The sequence below is a fragment of the Sporothrix schenckii genome (assembly GCF_000961545.1).
Source record: "Sporothrix schenckii 1099-18 chromosome Unknown Cont48, whole genome shotgun sequence".
Taxonomy (NCBI): Eukaryota; Fungi; Ascomycota; class Sordariomycetes; order Ophiostomatales; family Ophiostomataceae; genus Sporothrix; species Sporothrix schenckii.
In genome coordinates, this window is record NW_015971149.1 from 1,089,435 (window position 1) to 1,107,863 (window position 18,429).

An 18,429-nucleotide genomic window follows, 5' to 3' on the forward strand; every position below is an offset into this window, starting at 1 on the left:
ACCCCTCTATCCCCTCACGATAGTAGGCAAGTTAATGTCTTCTATGAAATGGGAAGTATGGACGGTCTTTAGCATCCACAACGGACAACCGCCAACGGAAACAATCTATCCACTCATCTCTTCCACGCCCACTGTGACGGGTTGAAGATGACCTCAAAGTCAACAACTTCGAATGAGCCAATGGCAGCGCTAAGATCGTAGTCACCCTCGAGCCCAGTCACCGGCAAGTCCTGCTGGGCGTCCGTCTCTTCATGTAAGTCCCACGAGGCTATGGTTCGGCCGTTGTCAGTGAAGAATACCTCCACGCTGAACAAGTCTTTGGCTGGCGCGTACCCGCCGGGAACGTCTTTGCGTGTAAAGGTCATGCCAATACCGTACTTGCCGCCAGGTTTGAACCGGTAGTGTTCGTCAATGAGCTCTTTGCCGCCCCACATATCATTGACGTAGCGGTGGCCGTCGTCGCCGTGCACTGCCAGACTGCCGCGGTGCCAGCCGGGTAGACGGAAGTGCGGGTACGGTATCACTGTAAAGCCCATGGCCAGGCTGACTTCTTTGCGGTTGCTACGGGCAATATGCACCTCGTAGTACGCTGTGAACTTTTCGCCTGCCTGCTGAGGCTGGTGTATGTTCGCCGCGTACACGGGAGGGAAGCTCACCATGCAATTGTCCGCGTTTTCGCGTTTAGTCTCGCCCTTCCACGAGCCATCGGTTTGCCGGGTCAGCTTGCCCCTGAAATTCGGCGGGGCTTGCAAGCTGAAGTTGCCATTTTGGATCGCTTGCCGGGTGGCCGCGTTGTCCTGCACATTCATCCTCGTGCTGATCGGGAATTGGGTGCACCAGTCCACACCTGCCTTGGCCTGCTCTTCTGTGGCATTGTTCACGGGCGACCGGTCCCAGCCGGAGAACAGGTTGGGCGGCGGTGGAAGCAGCGAGTTGTCAGGAACCGCCGACTCCCAGTCGTGCACCTTCGGGGGTGGTCCAGGCGGCGGAGCATAGTCACCGGAGCCGCTGCCACCGCCAATATACGATGGAGGAGGGCCGGCCGGGGGAGCGAAATCGCCGGCAGCACCGGCTGATGAGCTAGATGCCTGTCCAGGCGGCGGGCCCGGCGGTGGTGCAAAGTCGTCGTCCGGCGCCGCGGCAGCCGCACGGGAAGCCTTCTCAGGAGGAGGGCCAGGAGGCGGTGCATACTCATTGCGCTGCTGCGCCGGCTGCTGTTGTGGAGGACGTAATGGAGGCGCATCGTAGGTAGACGTTTTGCCGTTTCCGTTATTGGCCTGTTGGAGCTGCACGGGCCGAGACGGTGCGTCGCCGGCGGTCCGGGGTTCTTTGGATCCGAAACACATGGCTATTAATTCATAAAAAGGTGCGGCGGGAAGAAGTCGTTGGAAACTTGTCGAGGAAAATGAATGAGTTTTGTGAGACTCAGATGAGGATGTCGAGTTATTATGGCCGGGGAGCTTCCTCTTAATACGTATCGTGTTTCGGTTTTGGTTGCCAGAAATGTGCGATCGGGTTACCTCCACGAGAGTCTGTTGCAACTAAGAGGGAAAGAGTGACCGGCCTGGCAACAAGAATGTAATATCGCGGCTACCGGCAATACACCTGAAAAAGGAGACATTATTTGGAAGACGACAACTGGATTCCACCGACTGCGCATTTGTTATTAAGATGACATAGATTCCCATTTGGGGCAAAGTGTCGCCAAGCATGGCACTCAGCCACAGCCAAGCACCATTCTTAGTGGCCCAGCCGTTGTTGCCCTGTGTTAGCGGTCCGGTTGGCCCGTAATGCGCTGTAAATTGCGGTAAACCTGCGCCCGAGGACACATTTACTTAGCTCCTTTTTAGTGATTTGTCACCGCGGCTTGGGCGACTTGAACAGTGTTACCCTACCTGTGGCCCAAGTTCACTTATTACAGGGGGTATTCGGAACTCCAGAATGCCTTACAGCTACATTCGAGCCACAGACAATGTGCCTTCTGTCCCTCGTATTTCGCGCCGGGTTCCTTCCTTGTCCGGGGTCTTAAAGATACGGAGATATCAGTGCATCATACTTGTCAGACGGACATATCATACGTACGCAGAACGCAGACTACAATATCACTTATGCATCGTCGTTTGATACGTCATACATATGGTAACGCAGCCATCAAATTAATAAGGGACCAAGTACACTGATATGTTGCCACACATCCTGTTTTAGGCCCTCGTACGCCCTGTAGACATAATCATTCTTCGCTGGCATCGCTGGCTTTTCCGGTTGCCGCCGCGCCGGCCTTGTGCTCCTTGGCCCGCGCAATCACATCCACCCACTTCGCCGGTCGGATGCGTCCGCCTGGGTATGTGTTGTGCAGGTACGACTCCGCCTCAGCCGCCCAGCCGAGCAGCTGCTCCTCGGCACCCCATTCGCCCATCGCCAGCACGCCCATCGGCACGCGGCCCTCGCCCTGCTCGGGCTCCGCGTAGCCCATGGGGCACGACACGGATGGGCAGCCCGTCGTGTTGGACAGCCAGACGTACAACATGCAGTGCAGTGTCATATTGCCGTCCATGAAGCCGTAGACGTCGTCGCCGGGCAGCTTCTTCCATCCCGCCATGGGCGTCGTCGGCGTAAGCACAATCATCCCCGGGTGCTTTTCGGTAAACAGGTGGGCCATGTGGCGCATGAGCACGGTGCGCAGCTGGTTGAACTTGAGCAGGTCGACGGCGGACGCGTGCTGGATGATGGTGAGCAGGATGCGGTTCTGTGCGTTGAGCATGCCGGCCCAGTCGTCGCGGTTGGGCGTGGCGCGGTCGCGCACCTTGTCGAGCGACTCCAGCAGGCACAAGGGCCCGTGTGCGGCCTGGCCCTGGCTGAGCAGCGGGATCTGGATGTCGACAATCTCGTAGCCGAGCGCGTCACGGCAGTGGTCCACGACGCGGTTAAAGTGCTCGAGCACGACGGGGTCGGCGCGCGCCACCCACTCCCGCGGTACGCCGATGACGCGGCGCGCGTTGGTCGCAGGCGGGAGCGAGATGGCAAACTTGCCGGTCACGGGGTCGTCGGGGTTGGGCTGCGAAATGGTGCGGTACGCGGCCTTGAGATCGCTGACGGTGGCGGCCATGGGACCCTGGATGCACATGCTCGAGTCCACGACAACGGTGCGGTCGTGCGTGGGCTTGAGGCCGAACACGCCGTTGAAGCTGGGCGGAATGCGCACACTGCCGCCCGAGTCAGTGCCGATCGCGATGGGCACGATACCTGCACCGAGACAGGACGCGCCTCCAGACGACGATCCGCCGGGGTAATATGTCGTGTTGTACCAGTTCACGGGCGTGCCATTGCGGGGCTGATGTGTATGTTAGGCACCACGTCATAAAAGGGGAGGATGGGAATTTTCCGCAAGAGCAAACGTACATTACAGCCCGTAGTGTCCATGCCGAGCTCGTGCATGTTGTTCTGGGCCACGAGCAGAGCGCCGGCTTCGAGCAGCTTCTGCACCGTCCATTCCGTCTTCTTGGACGGTTCGCGCAGGCGTGGGTATCGCTTGCCAAAGTCATCGTCTTCCAGGCGCGGGTTGATACCGGCTGTCGTGACGTAGCCCTCGACGTCTATGTCGCACTTGACCGTGACAGGCACGCCGTCGAGCAAGCCCAGCGGTGAGCCGGCCGCCCATCGCGCCGCAGACGCCTGAGCTGCTGCGCGCACTTCGTCGACCTTGGTCACCAGAAACGCCTTCTCATAGATGGAGCCCTTGCCACGCTGAACCAGCGGCAGGAGGGCCTCGACGACATCAACAGGTGACAGGGCGCCGGACTTGTAGAGTGCGTTGTAGTCGGCAGCTGAGTAGTAGCGCACGTCGTGCTCCGTGTGCTGGGGCTCCAGAATGTCGGGGCCAAAAGGCAGGATGGTCTGCGCAGAAGCATCCTGGCCCGGCACTGCGGTGGGAATAACCCGAGGCTGAGTGAGATTGGCTGTCAGCAGTGGGCCAGCCTTACGAGGCGCTCGTGGTATCTTGCACATATGCAGTCGATGTTCGATGTGTATTCGCTAAGCACTCAAAAGACTCACTCTAAATGTCACGAGCTCTTTGTCCAGGCCAGGAATGTCCTTGACACGCCCGAAACCAGTGTTATGCCACAGAAAGCGGTTGAGATAACCGGAACGGGTCGCGCTTCACCGGATGTTCAGTAAAAATGCCGCGGAACAAGAGAAAACGAGAGGCATGCTGCTCTTGGACTCACAGGCCAGCCACAAGGACCAGCGGCAGACCGCGCACTGCCGGGTTCTTGTCATTAGGGAAGACATAAGTGAGGTCGTCGCCTTCTTTAGGCACAGGATAGTCAATGAACGGTCGTGCCGCGGCCATGGTATCGTCGTGTTGCTGTTGTATACGGTGTTGTGTAACGGTTAATGACAGATTCTTGCCGTGCTGGGATGTTGTGGTGGTCGTAGAGACGTCTGGAAAACAATTCGAGCAAAATTATGGTGAGGCAGTCGAAAGAAGTCCACCAGAAAATAAGAGAAGACGCGACCTTGCCCGTTTTTATTCCGAGACTGCAGAAACACCAGAGCCACAAAACATGTGGGATTGACGATAACGATTGGCGGCAAATCAAATATACGACCCTGAAGGATTCAAATCGATGCTTTGTATCAATAAAGACTAAGTGAGTCGGGCTTTTCAGCTTTGCTAAGGGGACCTTCAGTCGCGAGTTGTACTTTCTGCGAAAAGGCACTCGTATGCAAAACCGAGGCTGACATGTGCAGGGCTGAGAGGGCGGGACCTTCGTCAGGGTGAGATTGAGGGGGTTCGTTCATGGTGAGCCAATCATTGCTTGCATATGCAAGTGGTTAGTATTAATACTCGGTTTGGGGGAAACGTGCGACTGGGGCTAATCTCATTCGAAGTGGGTGTCAGTTAGGGAGCGCTAAGTGGTTTTCCTAGTCCCCATGTTTGTTCCACATTATTGCAGTACGGTCCTAGGGAGTTCATATCTTTGTGAAGAGGCTTAACAAGAACGAATGAAGCTGACGATGCTGTTCAAAAGATGCGCGCGTTCAAGTGAGCACATATGTGAATTGACCTGAAGCGAAAAAAAAAGATGAAAAGAATACAAAATTGCGTCGGTCAGGTCCGTCAAGGCTCCAACTCCATATAATGGAGTATCACGAACGCGATAAGCAGCAACAAAATATGGAAGTAATGCGCTGCAAACTGCCCCCAAAAAAAAGAAAAAAAAAGCAACCAAATAGATACCAAAAACAAAAATCAAAAAAATCAAGACCGAATCCCAATCAAAACGCCGTCCGCTGAACACCGAGTAATTCGTGTTTCTGTGCCCCATTCCGTCCCGATGGTTGATCTGTTGTACCAAATGACCCAACCGGTATGCGTTCGTAAGTAGTCGTGTCGTCATAAAATGGAAGTTGTAACATGTGATGTGCGTGTAAGAGGTGCGGTGTGTCGAAATGTATGAGAATGGAAGAGAGGAAGTAGGATGAATTTAGGAAAGGGAGTCCTCTAGGGAACGGGTATGTATCTCCAAAAACGGCAGAGATAAATATCAAGGACCGTTGCTTGGGAGTCTGCTTGACAGGCACATCTAGTTCCGTCCAATGCGAAAAATCCGGGTCCGTAGCCACAGAACAAAGCCGTTCCAGTAGCCCTGCGTCTTCCGCTTGGTTGTGTTGTTCCGGCGCGCATTCTTGAAAGCCACGCTGTCGACGGTGGGTCCGAAACTGGGCGTCATGCCGCCAGCCACATTTTCGTAATTGTTGCTCTTGAAGGCGAGCGGCTTCTCGGTAATCTCATGCGCCGCTTGTCGTGAGTACCGACCACTGTCACGGCCCCGTTCATGTTCGCCAGAACCACTTCCACTACCACTACCACTGCCGCTGTTGCTGCCAAACGTCGGCGTGGACTTTCGAGACAGAGAAGGCCGGACAACGTCGCTGACCGCACCAGCGCTGTTCTTGCGCATCTGTGCAGTCTGTCTTTCGTACGACTTGGCCTCCTTGTGGTCACGCCGCTCGCGTTTGCGCAGCATTTCGCGGTCGTGTTTTTCGGCCTTGGCACGCTCGCGTTCCTCAAACTTGCGGCGTGCTTCGCGAATTTGGTCCGCACGTGCCCCAGAATCGAGCTCGGAACGAGATCGCAAACGAGGGAAAGCAACACCTTCAAGGGAGCTGCGGAGAGGGGAAATCGGGATGTACGAGCTCGACGAGAGGGGCGCAGGAGCCGCAGGCCCAACAGACAATGGCGAATCCATTACTGCCGACTCCGCAAAAGCGTGTAAATGTAGGTCCGAATGCGACAGGCTCGTTGACAGACTACTGTTGCCAGGGCCTCGGCGCCCACTCGGCATGGAACGAGCCGTGTTCACACGCAACGGAGGAGCAGCATTGATATCACTAAAGGACGCAGCCCGTTGGTTGGCAAGAGATGGGTGTCGTAAGCTCGATTGTGAAAGTGACGCAGTGTGACTGTTGTTGTAACGATGGTTAGGGAGAGAGCCAACAGGAAATTCGTCATCATCGTTCTCCGTGATGGTTGGTGAGTAGTCACGGATGCTGTTGGTGCCCGTGTTGTTGTAGCCAGTGCCGATGTTGTCTACTGAGGCCAAAGAGTTCGTGTAGGTCAGAGGTGGGGTTTGGGTTCGTGGTGTCTGCTGAAACGGGTGGACAAAGGATCCTGCTCGGGCCCCTCCACCGCTTGCAGTCGTCGCTATTGAGACGTGGGAGGTACCGCTGTGAGACCGGCCATGTTGGTACCGTGGCTTGCTTGCAAAGGCGGAACTGTCGGAGAACGAAAAACTGATATCGCGGGCACCGCGCATCTGGCCGCTGGATTCGTAGCCAGACACCAGGCCTGCCAGTCCGGGGACGTGCTGCTCTTCCAGAGGACGATCCAAGTCCAGGGAGTTTTTCTCCGAATGGGACCGTTTCTTTAATATAGGCTTCACCATTGTTGCGGCTGTGCACTAGGTCGGTAGGATGCAACGTGGCTGATGCTGATGAGGTAGTAACCGTTGAGTACTTGAGGACGCTGAGGCCTGTAACCGTGAAATGCCGCCTTGCACGAGGGAAAGGAAAACGTATCAACACAAGTTGGTCGACATGGGGAAAGAGACTCGGTGCACGTATGTCAACGTGGATGTTTGCAATGGCCCATAAGAGCGAACTGGCCGGAGGTGACAGAGCCGCGCGGCAGTGACAGCAGTTGAGGGTGACGTGCTGTTGTCTTAGCACGCCAAAACTTGCGATGGCATTCGACGATATTTGGTATCGACACAAATGAAGAATGCGGCCAAATCGTGCTCAGCACAGCTTCCAAGAAGGGGCCAGCCGGTCCTGTCGCTGTCTTGTTGCTATTTTTGTTTTGCTGTTTTAAAGGAGTGTCGAAAGACTCGTTATTTGCGACACCGGATGCCAACTTCTGTTTGACCGCCGATCTGCAGGAAAAACGCAGAGAACGGATAGGATACGATCAACGGTGGTCCAGACGAAGGGGTTCGTCTCGGCGGGTATAGTAGTATATATGCACGAGGACGATCGCAAGGCGGGAAAATGGTCGACGAGTGCGAGAGGGTGCGGAAGATGCAGCCGAAGTGCGGTTGGGGTTTGGGTGAGGTTTGGAGAATGGTGGTGAGTGGTCCAAATGTGTAAACACCGAGTGATTTGTGAGCGGCTGGTGAATCGGTGAGTTGCTGTTGGCGACTGGGAGAAGTCGAGCGCTGTCGTCAAGCGACGTGATTGACAAAAATAAAAAAGAGTCGATGGAGCGAAGATGAGAGAGGAAGAAGTGGAAAGTGAACAGTTTAGGAACGAAAAGAAGAAGGCACGACAAAAGAAGGAGATACGAAAGAGAAATCTGTTGTACGAGGCTTACGAGGAGTCCTGTCAAGGAAGGAAGCGGCGGCGCTGTTGGTTGGTGACTTGCAGCCGTTCCGGGGAAATAGCTGAGTTGACTGTAGATTACGAGCAATAGACCGAAGCGACTCGGTCTTTTGCCCGTTTCTTCCTTGCTCATGTCGCCTTTTTGGTGGCTACCAAAGCGAGGAAGGAGGGGGGCGGGGAGAATGGCAGGCATTACCACGGATTACTTGAGCAACAAAGTCAAGAAGGAAGGTGCAAATGGCATGGGCCGTCCACACACTCTCTGTAGCACACCACCTGCTCAGCCAGGTCAGGCAAGTGCGGCGCAATCCCCCTGCAACTCTTTTCTTGGCCAGGCCTCTCTGGGCCTGGACTGGCTTTGTCGGCCATGCTTTCCACTGACCGAAACACCCGCCAGCCAATCCCATGCGCTAGTCGCCAAGTGACAGCTCTCAGCCTGCGGCCGGCAGATCCGCGACGGATGGCCGGAGGCGGCGAGGCCAATATGAATCGCTCCATTCACTTCTCCAGATATGATAGTCACAAGAGTGAAGTGGCAGCAGCTCGAACTCGATTGCACTCAGCCGCCTATCTTCCAGGCGGAACGCCTTCCAAGCGCTGCGCCTTTCTACGCCAACCCTTGAGGCATACCGGAAGGGGAAGGAAGAAGCACTGAAAAGACAGGTACAACACACACATGACAGGATAAGAAGGAAAGGCATAATTTGCCGCTTCGACCGATGCCAGACATGTGCACAATACCCCTCAATGCTTGCAGTTGCCCTTGTCGTCTCCTCAGCACTTCAAAGCGGATTAGATTCTATCGAGGAAGGAGGCGGGGAAAGGCGTGTGTCGTATCTCATGTTAGCGCTGCGGTGTGGCCCTTTACGGTGACCAGAGGCTGGCTGGCCTTGCCGTTCTTGTCGTGCAGGGCTCCACAATCTGCAGGTATGGGGCCTGTGACGGACGGATGCTCATCGCGCCTTCCTGTCGGTGTGGTCCGCGAAATCGCTCTTTTCTTTTGTTCCCGGGCTCCTCTCTCTTGTAAGTCTCGGCCATTTCTTTGTGACTATAAACAAACACCACTTTATGCGCGGTGCAGCGCCGCACGGTGCTTTGTTCAAAGCGCTACGATCTACCAGGCATTACTGATAACAGTAGCACAAAGTCGATGTGGGTAACGATGATCTCTCTTTTGTTATGTCGAGAGGCAAGACAATACGACAATGGAAAACAAAAGCAAGAGCGATAGAAATGGCCAACTAAAAAAGCAAGAGCGATGCTGGCCTCACGACTCGAATCACAAGCCGACAATAAAATGCACAAGCGCACTTGCCCGTGGATGACCTGCAGTGTCCCCCGCCATTCTGGCATCACCACCGCCAAGACTCGTTTGTCGGGCTCCACTCTGCCCGCAGCTCTCCTCTCACCTTTGATCAATACACTTCAACGGGCAGATATCTCTTTCATTTGGCACGCTCCTCCAACTACCCATACATTCTGATGAAGTCATCGCCTTTCGTCATCGTGTTGATTTAATGTTCGTATCTGCTACCAGTTTTATAGCAATGTTCGTCATCGTCGCCAATTTCGATGTGGTGCTGAGTAGAGATGCAATTACCTCTAAGCAATAGAAGAAATTCATTTCCCAGAGAATAGTCGCCCGGCTCTGATGACACGGAGCAGCAACGGGCGCAGTGTAGAGGCAAAACGACAAGGTGGCAAGGCAGTTGGCAAGGTAGAATGCTTTGCGCCGTACGTTTACTTGGATATGGCTGGCCGTATCGATATCACCAGCCACACTTTAAACCAGCAGTTTGCCCATGCGAAGGAAGCAAGCACGTGCGATTGTGGGCCTCGAATGGCAGGCTGGAAGAGACATCCAGTCGAGATGCACGGAAACATCGTCTTGGCTACGATCTTGATGCGGCTGCATTTTCAAAACGACCTTGAGATATCTAGTTCGGAAAACGATTTCAAGATTTTATGCGACGTATTACAAGTGCTCGTGTGCACATGCGGAAGAATTTGTGCCACATGGGAAACGACATGCCTTGCTTTAAAAGTTTTGTGACACGGTAGACATCAACCGAAATAACCAACGCGTCGCAGCCGGAACCAAGAGTATATGTCTTTGAAACTACTGAATTAAATTTTAAGTGGTTGTTCATTTGGTAGGAACGAACCAAAGGTTATTTGCTTTCCGGCCCGTCCCTGGGTTTCTAACTTCGCCACCATCAACGCAGCAAGTACTACCACCACAGGCGACTTCTGCGACTGTCGTACTCCGTGGCCTTCCGGCAGCGTTTTAGAACTACAATGTGCGAGTTGCGTCGGTCCTGACAGGTCTCAAAAGTACCGTTTCCTGTTTCCTAGACGTCAACCTGGACCTTTTTCGAGTTTGGCTCGGAGCGAGGGTATTAATGGATGTCTTGATACAAAGTAGGCTATTAAAGAGCTCAATAATAGAATGGTCGTATTGTCTCCGTTTAGATAGTTCTTTCTAACTGAGAACTGAGTTCGAAGTTAGCATAAATTAAGCCTGTTAAAGTAGAGGCGTAAGGTGGTCATGGCAGTTTGCCAACATCGTGCAGAATATCAGATTACAGCTCTGATGATTCGCAGTCCTTTGCGATATTCAGGATAAACATATATATGTACATCAAAGTATAACAATTATTACTACCACTGCTCGTTAAATTGAGTTGAGATTCAGTCTCTCCTATACATAACTGGCAGCAGCAAAGGAGAAGGAACATATCTGCGGTTCGAAAGACCTGCATGTTCTGATACTTCTTCCGTAAGCCTCAGTATGGCATATTGTCTTTGGCCGTACAAAGGCTTATTTTGGCTCGTCGGCCATTTCGTCGTGAACGAATGAAACTTGTCGTTTTCAAGTAGTGAGACGCATGTCCATGCCCCCATCTTCCAGTCTATTGTTCGCCTTTTTCATGAGAATACAGTAGCAACTAAAGTAAAACCAAATCAGCGCCAGCAGCAAATAATAAAGCAATTCCATTTTGTGAATACAGAATGAAGCGTTGTTTTCTTGTGAACTACCTCATAAAGTACTTCAAGTTTCATGCGCCATGAGCTCTCCTGTATTAGTTCGATCTACAAAGAATGGCAGAAAAGTGTTTCGTCAACATGATAGGTGATGACACACTCGCGCGCAACGAAAAATACAGCCTTCCTCCTTTGCTAATAGTCTTTCCAAACACTTGTCACTCATGCGCCTCAGTGTCAATCTAGTTGTCAGTATCAATACTGACAGCTGCCAGTTGTGATTTTCTTTCTTCGCATTTGTCCCAGTGGCACATTGAGAAACTTCACCTCAACCTAGAGACCGCGGAGTTGTATCTTCATTTATTAACTTGTGTCTCGTGTCTCTATTACAAGAATAAAACGAAATCAAATATGCTGGAAAAATACTGATATCACAAACGAAGACGGTCATTATATATAAATAACGTCACCTTTTCTGTTGTGGAAAAAATATCATGTCAAGAACATTAGGGCTTTGTAGCCTTGACCATGCGTATACTCGAGGCTGTGACCGGCTTTCGTCGCTGATGTACTAACTAATGATTTATGAACACAAATGATATTTTTCTTAGAAGTCAGACTCTAGATGAACCGCAGTGAGCTTTCAGAACTCTTCGAGGACTGCTCATGTGGTAAATTTTCTGTCACATAATGTTAGTATTTCTTTGATGATCTTCTTAATTTCATTCATTCTCGTATGTATTCTCATGTCGCTGTCATAATATAACGTCTAATTTGCATGCATCTTCCACTCCATCGTTGTTCATTACTCTCATATGCAGGCCCCAGCCTCGTATTTTCATCTCAGGTCTACACTACGTCTCAGATATATACATCGACAATTTACTTCAGCCTTACGAAGATGTTTCACTTTCGCTGTCCCAGTTTTACTCTCATATTCCAGATATCATCCGTTGGACGCGTACAATCTAAATTCAGTTGTTACGGTAACCTTATGCGACTTCCAGGTCCTCACTTTTGTGGACTGCATCTATAATGGTCCTTTGGAAATGCTGAAAAACTTAAGGGGTAGTGTTTTTTAATTTCATTAAATAGTCCTTCCTAATTTTATTTTTGGGAACTGGAGGCACTGTAAATATTACATCGATTAAACTAAGAACCTTAGGCGTGTACGACCTTCATTTTGTTCCCATTATTCGATGTATGTTGAACGGACTTGGGCGATATGAACTTTAATCATTTACATCGTCGTTGCTTTTGCTATGAAGTCTTCACAACGATATTTGCTCTCAGCAGGTATGAATAAAGCACAACCTCTTCGTCCTCCTATAACTCGCACGTGAGCATTATTTTTGACCGACTTCATTCCAGGCAGATATTTAGCCTTTAGGTTTCAAGCAAATAAGTTATCAGCAATCTTTCCTATTGTTTCTATTTTTATGTCTATGAAACCAGGGACCATAAAACATTTAATTCTTCCAAGCAAAAGACTCCTCGTCCGGTATATGGGACTATTGTCATGGCCAAAGAACAAAGGTTACATTAATATACCCCAAACCTTCACTCTAATTCGAGCTGTTTTAAGAAATATATCAATCAACACGCACTAGCCATTAATCTATATTTTTATTGTTTTGTTCAGAGTGGCGCCCAAGGATAGCGTTTGGCTTCATCGGCGGTTTGTCCACGTCTACCACAAGGATTTCAGACCCGAGATATACTTAGAATTTGGAGCAGACGGGGAGACAATTGATGAAACAGGCCACTTGGCAAAGTATTCTACACCGTCGGGTGTGTAGCATGCCCAGGCCTTGTCTGGAAGGGCCCTATCCTTATGGAAAATCTGTTCGGCAGGTCTTGGAACGCACATCAGTCTAGACCAACCGCGCCGGGCTTTCTTTCCTACTTCCCCGGTGGCATGGCCACTCCGCTTTGTGCCGTGCCGCGTATCCTTTCCTGCACTTACGTCCCACTTCTTCATTCGACCACCCCCTAGTTTTCTATCTGAACTGAGAGATGCTAGTGTGGAGGTTTTACAGAGTGCGATGCCGCAGATCAAAACGGCATGAATAACACTGCAACCGTGCAGACGAGACCGGGTGAACTTTTCGCATTGATTCGTATAGATGTAGCACTCAGCCAGAGGCTTGACCATGAACTCTTCTTATTCCGACGACCGGGAGTTTGGCGCTCACGCGAACGTCAACTGCCGTTTGCAAAACAACAGCCTGTCATGTATGAGTTAACGCGGCAAGCAATGCACGCATTCGAATTTTGCGCGAATAATGGTATATGTACCAGCAACAAAAATGGGTTGTACAGTTATGAATGAGGCAATTGCAGTATGCAGATGACAGCTCACCATCTGCATTCATCACGTAAGTGTTAGCTCTACATACGGACGTCGGCTGGAATTTAATTACTAGATGGCAGAATGATGACAAAAGACTGTTCGATTGTCAACAGGCGAGCAGGATTTTTAGGGCACTCATTGTCTTTGGAATTTATAATGGTTTCATGCCACTCGCATTGTGGCAATATATTTTGGAGCATCTTATGTTTAATAAGAAGTAGAGAAAAGAAAGAAAGAAAGACGTCACCGACGTCACAAAATAGAACTCGTGTACAAAGGCTTCAATGTCTGTACTTGTGTGAAATCAAACAAGTTCTCAATGGTTCGCAATACCTTCCTTGTGAACAGAAGTGGTACCACGCAGAAGGAGTAAGTCTCTCGCTGCTGACCATCACCGCTCTAGATAACTATGCTTCACAACGCAGAAAGAGTTACAAAAAAAATACAAAAAAGGGAGCAGATTCTGTGAACTGAAGATAGGGAAGATGAACGCCGTTTTTGGCACAAGGGCTTTCACGGGAAATAATGCATCACCGGCACCTGCCGTAAATATCCAAAGTGTAGCACCTCCCTTCCTCGAGTATTCTGCAATGCACCTCTTCTTCCGGATCAGGGAGGAGCGGACGGGAAATTTACAACTAAGGAAGGTGCAGCACAACGACAAACGAGTTGCATTTGAGAATGAGCGATGTCGCGAGGAGGAGCATGCGCCTTCCTGCGTTACGACATGACATGCTTCCCCCCCCTCCGCACGTTTTCCCCATATTGTCTCGCCGCCGTCTCAACATTTTGTCCAAAATACCATAACCGGCGAGGGTGATAACAGACGACAAACGATATGCATTGCTCCTCATCAACGCATCCGGATGGTTCTCGGAGATGGCCGCATACAAAAAAGCTACAAAGTGCAAAGTATGATCAGTGTTTCCGTCAGCCCCTGTCAGTGTCGTGCATTGTCTGCCAACCTAACCCTTTTTGTCCTGCAGGGTTCATTTCACCGTCGCATCGAGGACGGACACTCTGAGCACGCAGACTGGTGTCTTTGGATTTTAATTTGACTGCCTTTGTGCCCCTGGAGCAATCTCTCCCCTGCCGCCACAAGTCCGTGCCACCCGTCCGTGCTTGAGGCGGACCACGCCGCCAAGCTACCCACAAACCTTTTGGTCTCTCGTCTTCGACATACACATGCGGATGTCAGAGTGGTCAGGCCGAAACAGCAGTTGATAAGCCTCGTGCGTATGCAATTACTACGGCGGGCGGCACGGCGCAATTCACCATTGGCTTCTGCGATGTGTTTCTCACAAATAAAGGGCCAGCGGTTGAAGTCGACACCGGACGCCAAGTGAACGAAACAGGCGGAGCGAAGTGTGAAAATGCTGAGAGAAATACGTTATACCGGCCGGTCGCCAAATAGAACGGAGTACGGCGGTCTGGGCGCATGGCTCATAGTAAGTAACCATGTCTCTCACATCTTCTTCAACAACCCTTGTGCCTGTTAAATCCCGCGCGTGCCATACTGACATGTCATTTCTTCCTGTACAGGAATATCGTATTATTCGTCCCCCACGACTCGCCAGCTGGCAAGGTCATACATTTCAACACGTCAGTCGGTTTGTTTTGCAAACTAGCTAGGAATGCACCCTGATAGAGGCCGGCTATTCCTGGACACAAGTCAACAATCAGCAGTTAAGCAGTCAGATTTTGCTTGCCCAGTCCGTGCACGAGTATTGCAAATGCCACCTAAGGTCTCTCAAATGGAGGCAGATACCATTTCTATCCCCTGCATGCCATTTTATGTTATTGACATCCAGCAGAAAAGGCCTTGCTCGTCAGATGTCCCTACAATATACTTCGACGAATCGTCGTTCTCTTTACACCAACAGGAATGGCGTCAGTCAAAGTTGCGTGTTTGAATACAACACCATTGCTTGCCATTTTTTATTTGCGCCGGGTCCCACTTGCAATCGCGGAGCGATGAACGGCTGCGGGGACCCTTGTCACAACGGGCCAACAGACACTGTACATCCTCCGTGCGCCGAGAATGTTTCCACAGGTTTTCAATGCATATTAAAATTCACGACATTCACAGAGCGCGAACCACAATGGCCGGCGCACATGCACATCTCTATTGCGTTCCATTCAAATGTTATAAACCTGAGGAGAGAAACAAACCACCTAGGCTTTTGGCGAAGAAGCTGAGCATTGATAGACGGAAGCGGCAGACTTTTGTTTGTGCACCACCTCTGCCGCCCGTTGTTATGTTCGATGGCACGGCTCAGTTGCCAATGCGTCTTGTAGTATGCACGAAACAGGTATATTGTACATGTTCAGCGAAAACAACCGACTTTCGGAGCACTTGCATTGGATGATGTTTGCACACTAACCATCGAGCCGCAGATTCTTCCACACGCCCATCGCCTTAAACCGCCTTGAGAATCACATTGCGGCTTTAGCTGTTGTCGTTTGTCTTTTTCTGCCTTCGAGAGGTGCTTCCGTTTTCGTATGGAGAAAACGTCCCTCCCCGCCTTATCCACTCTCTTGCACCAATAGCGACTTCTCACCAACTGGCAGCGATGAGAAGGACCGGAAGCCGAGACGTTCTACCCTGCCTCAACCAGACCTTCTAGACGGTTTTGCCCTCCTGGCAGGCCATTCGTTTGGTCACCCCGGCCTCGCCACTGTTCTGCAAAGAGTGAATGTCTCGCGAGAAGAGGTTGAAAGTCACAGCCCATGTCACAAGAGCCTCAAGAGCTTGTGGGCAAAATTTAAATGGTCGTGCAAAGAGCCTTTCCGAGAACAGCCGCTGCTGACTTGTCTCGCAGACAATTGTGGATTTCGACGCATTGTTGAAACACCCACTGTGGATGATCTTGCCGACCTCTTGCCATCCGGCCCGCCGTCGATTTACTTTTATTCACAAATGTTCTCCCGACTTAAGCCCTCGTATTAAACCGGCATCAGCAATCAACCGCCGTCTTCCCCTCTACGCTCCACCTCGCGTGCGCGCTGCTTCTAATTTCCACTGCGGACAGTTGAGGGTTAAAGTATGTTTCTTCCATCCTGCACGCCTAGCCGCCACAGCCCCACAGATATGGTCTGATGCAGCTGAAGCGGCTTGACCTTGACGAGAAAGTGACAAAAGTGTTCTGGAGCAAGTAGCCGTACTGCTCGTTCTGTCGACTTTGGAACCTACCTCGCCTGGCCTGTCCGTGCTAAACCCTGCGTCAAGCGCCTTCAACGGAAATTCACTGCCAATTGCCCAGATAACGAAATTTGAGCGAGAAAAAGTTGCTAAAATCAAGCACAGCGGCTGCGGAGAAGGCTGGCGGCTGTGCGTCAACATCGACAAGAAACTCGCAATAATACAAAGACAGCTTCATCCACCATTCAAAGCTGCGCAGGTTGGGGAACGATTGATACCATACCCCGGCCGTGAACCACTATCTAACTAGGCCAGAACACATGGGGCAAAAAGCAAAAGGCAGCCGAGGAAATAACACCCTTCTTCGTCTTAGTGCCGTCTGGTCCCTGCACCTTTGAAAACTACCATGCACAGCCATGCCCTGTCAGATCGCCGTCGGCCCTCCAGAATATGATTGCGTTATATTTTATACGCATACACCTACACGGCCTGTAGAGGAGACTGTTAACGACACAACCTTCATCGGCGGGTCTTCAACAGCTCCATTGTCATCGAAGTTCAACTAGTAAGGTTCCACCTGCCTTTTAGCACTTTCTCGCTCGTCCTTGTGCTTCTATTTCCCCTCTTTGCAATTTGCTATCGTCACCTTCCTAGTTCACAATTATTTGATTTGACGCTTCAGAGGTTTGGGCGAGCAATCATGTGAGTGGCCACTTGTATAAGGTACTTAGTCTTTCCAATCCTCAATACGCTCTACCGCGCGCGTACGCCTCGCTGCAGTGTTACTGGATATAACTTGCCGGCGTCCTGGCTCCTGGGAAAGGTCATGGAGCACACCAAATAGTCAGAGCAATCTGCGCAAACGTGGCCGTCAAACAAGCACACGCATGTCAGTAACGCAAGAAACATGAACGCAACACAATCACGACAGGCAACAAGACTAGAGGGTGTACGTCAAAAGCAGATCAATCCTGCGTGTACCTGCAGCGCAATGCCACAGATATGCAGCATCTTGCCAGTCCGTATGAATATGGACCATGCAAGTTGCTGGGCTGAGGTTGACCTGGTATGGGCGTGGCCTTTGCCTAGCCGCAAATGCCCAAAACATGGGCCCACGCATGCACACAACTTATTACTCCCTACCCATATTGATGCAACACTACAGAGGATAAAAACTGCGAAGTACTCACACGCCGCGGTCTAGCCCCTTCTGGCTTGTACCGTTCAAGTTTGTTGTGTGTGCTTTGTATTACCTTTTCCACCAATGCTGCAACACACTTCTTGTTGCCTTTGCATGTCCTGATGGTCCTGGCTTGCTTGCTAAAAAAAATGTATGACAAAATAAAATGGAACAATGCATCGGGCCATGTTTCTCTAGGCTAGAGACATATAATATCTCGGTTTCTCCTCCATCTTCTTTCTGCTCTCTCCCTTTTTGTCTTATTCCCTTTACTTTCCATCTTGTGGCCAGGTGAAGTTGTTTCGGCTCTTCTTGGTCTTCACCCAGCACCTATCTCAACCTTTTGGTTTCTTTTGGGGTCCCTTTGGGCGGTTCTTTGCTTTTGTTTTGTCATCGCACTTATGAAGCCTGTTTTGCATTTTCTGTCTTAATTCCTTTGCCTGTTGCCTTCGTCTCTCGGACGAGACTTGGCGATTTACCCTCGCTTAATTCTGTTATTTCTCGTCTGGAGCATCCAGGCCGGCCTTGCTCCTTTCCTTCTTTGCCTCTTCGACTGAAAAACAAAAGTTTCTACACTCTCGTTTTGAGGCTCTTTTTATACCAACAGTCCTATACGACGGCCTTGCCAGTCAGGCCAGGTTGGTATAATACCTTTATTGCTCTCGCGTCCAGTAACCTGAACAAAGCAGCTGTATCCTCGCCGATCTGACGACGACAAGCCAAGGCGAGCAGGTTGGCTAGAAAGCAATTGCTGACCACGAACGTCTTATGTTTTGCCCTACCCTGACTTCCAACGGACAGGCAACTACTGGAGAGAAGAGGGTCACGAGACGTTGAGACCTAGTCATCCCATTTGATATCAAAGGAGTCATTGCCCTCTCAACAACC

At 51.0% G+C, this 18,429-nt stretch overlaps 4 protein-coding genes across 4 annotated transcripts; 1 reads left to right on the top strand and 3 right to left on the bottom strand.

Annotated features, from left to right (window-relative positions):
- Positions 1 to 113: 113 nt before the first annotated feature.
- Positions 114 to 1,346, bottom strand: SPSK_01174 (uncharacterized protein; the record flags this gene model as incomplete). Its single annotated transcript, XM_016728105.1, has 1 exon — positions 114 to 1,346. One exon carries the CDS (start codon positions 1,344 to 1,346, stop codon positions 114 to 116), a length of 1,233 nt encoding a protein of 410 aa, XP_016584211.1.
- An 884-nt stretch (positions 1,347 to 2,230) lies between these two features.
- Positions 2,231 to 4,351, bottom strand: SPSK_01061 (amidase; the record flags this gene model as incomplete). Its single annotated transcript, XM_016727992.1, has 4 exons — positions 2,231 to 3,331; positions 3,400 to 3,942; positions 4,054 to 4,156; positions 4,227 to 4,351. The coding sequence occupies 4 exons, from the start codon at positions 4,349 to 4,351 to the stop codon at positions 2,231 to 2,233; spliced, it is 1,872 nt and encodes a 623-aa protein (XP_016584212.1).
- Positions 4,352 to 5,588: 1,237 nt separating this feature from the next.
- On the bottom strand, positions 5,589 to 6,950 carry SPSK_01150 (uncharacterized protein; the record flags this gene model as incomplete). Its single annotated transcript, XM_016728081.1, has 1 exon — positions 5,589 to 6,950. The coding sequence occupies one exon, from the start codon at positions 6,948 to 6,950 to the stop codon at positions 5,589 to 5,591; it is 1,362 nt and encodes a 453-aa protein (XP_016584213.1).
- A 6,588-nt stretch (positions 6,951 to 13,538) lies between these two features.
- On the top strand, positions 13,539 to 13,950 carry SPSK_01299 (uncharacterized protein; the record flags this gene model as incomplete). Its single annotated transcript, XM_016728229.1, has 2 exons — positions 13,539 to 13,588; positions 13,680 to 13,950. The coding sequence occupies 2 exons, from the start codon at positions 13,539 to 13,541 to the stop codon at positions 13,948 to 13,950; spliced, it is 321 nt and encodes a 106-aa protein (XP_016584214.1).
- Between the last annotated feature and the right edge of the window lie 4,479 nt (positions 13,951 to 18,429).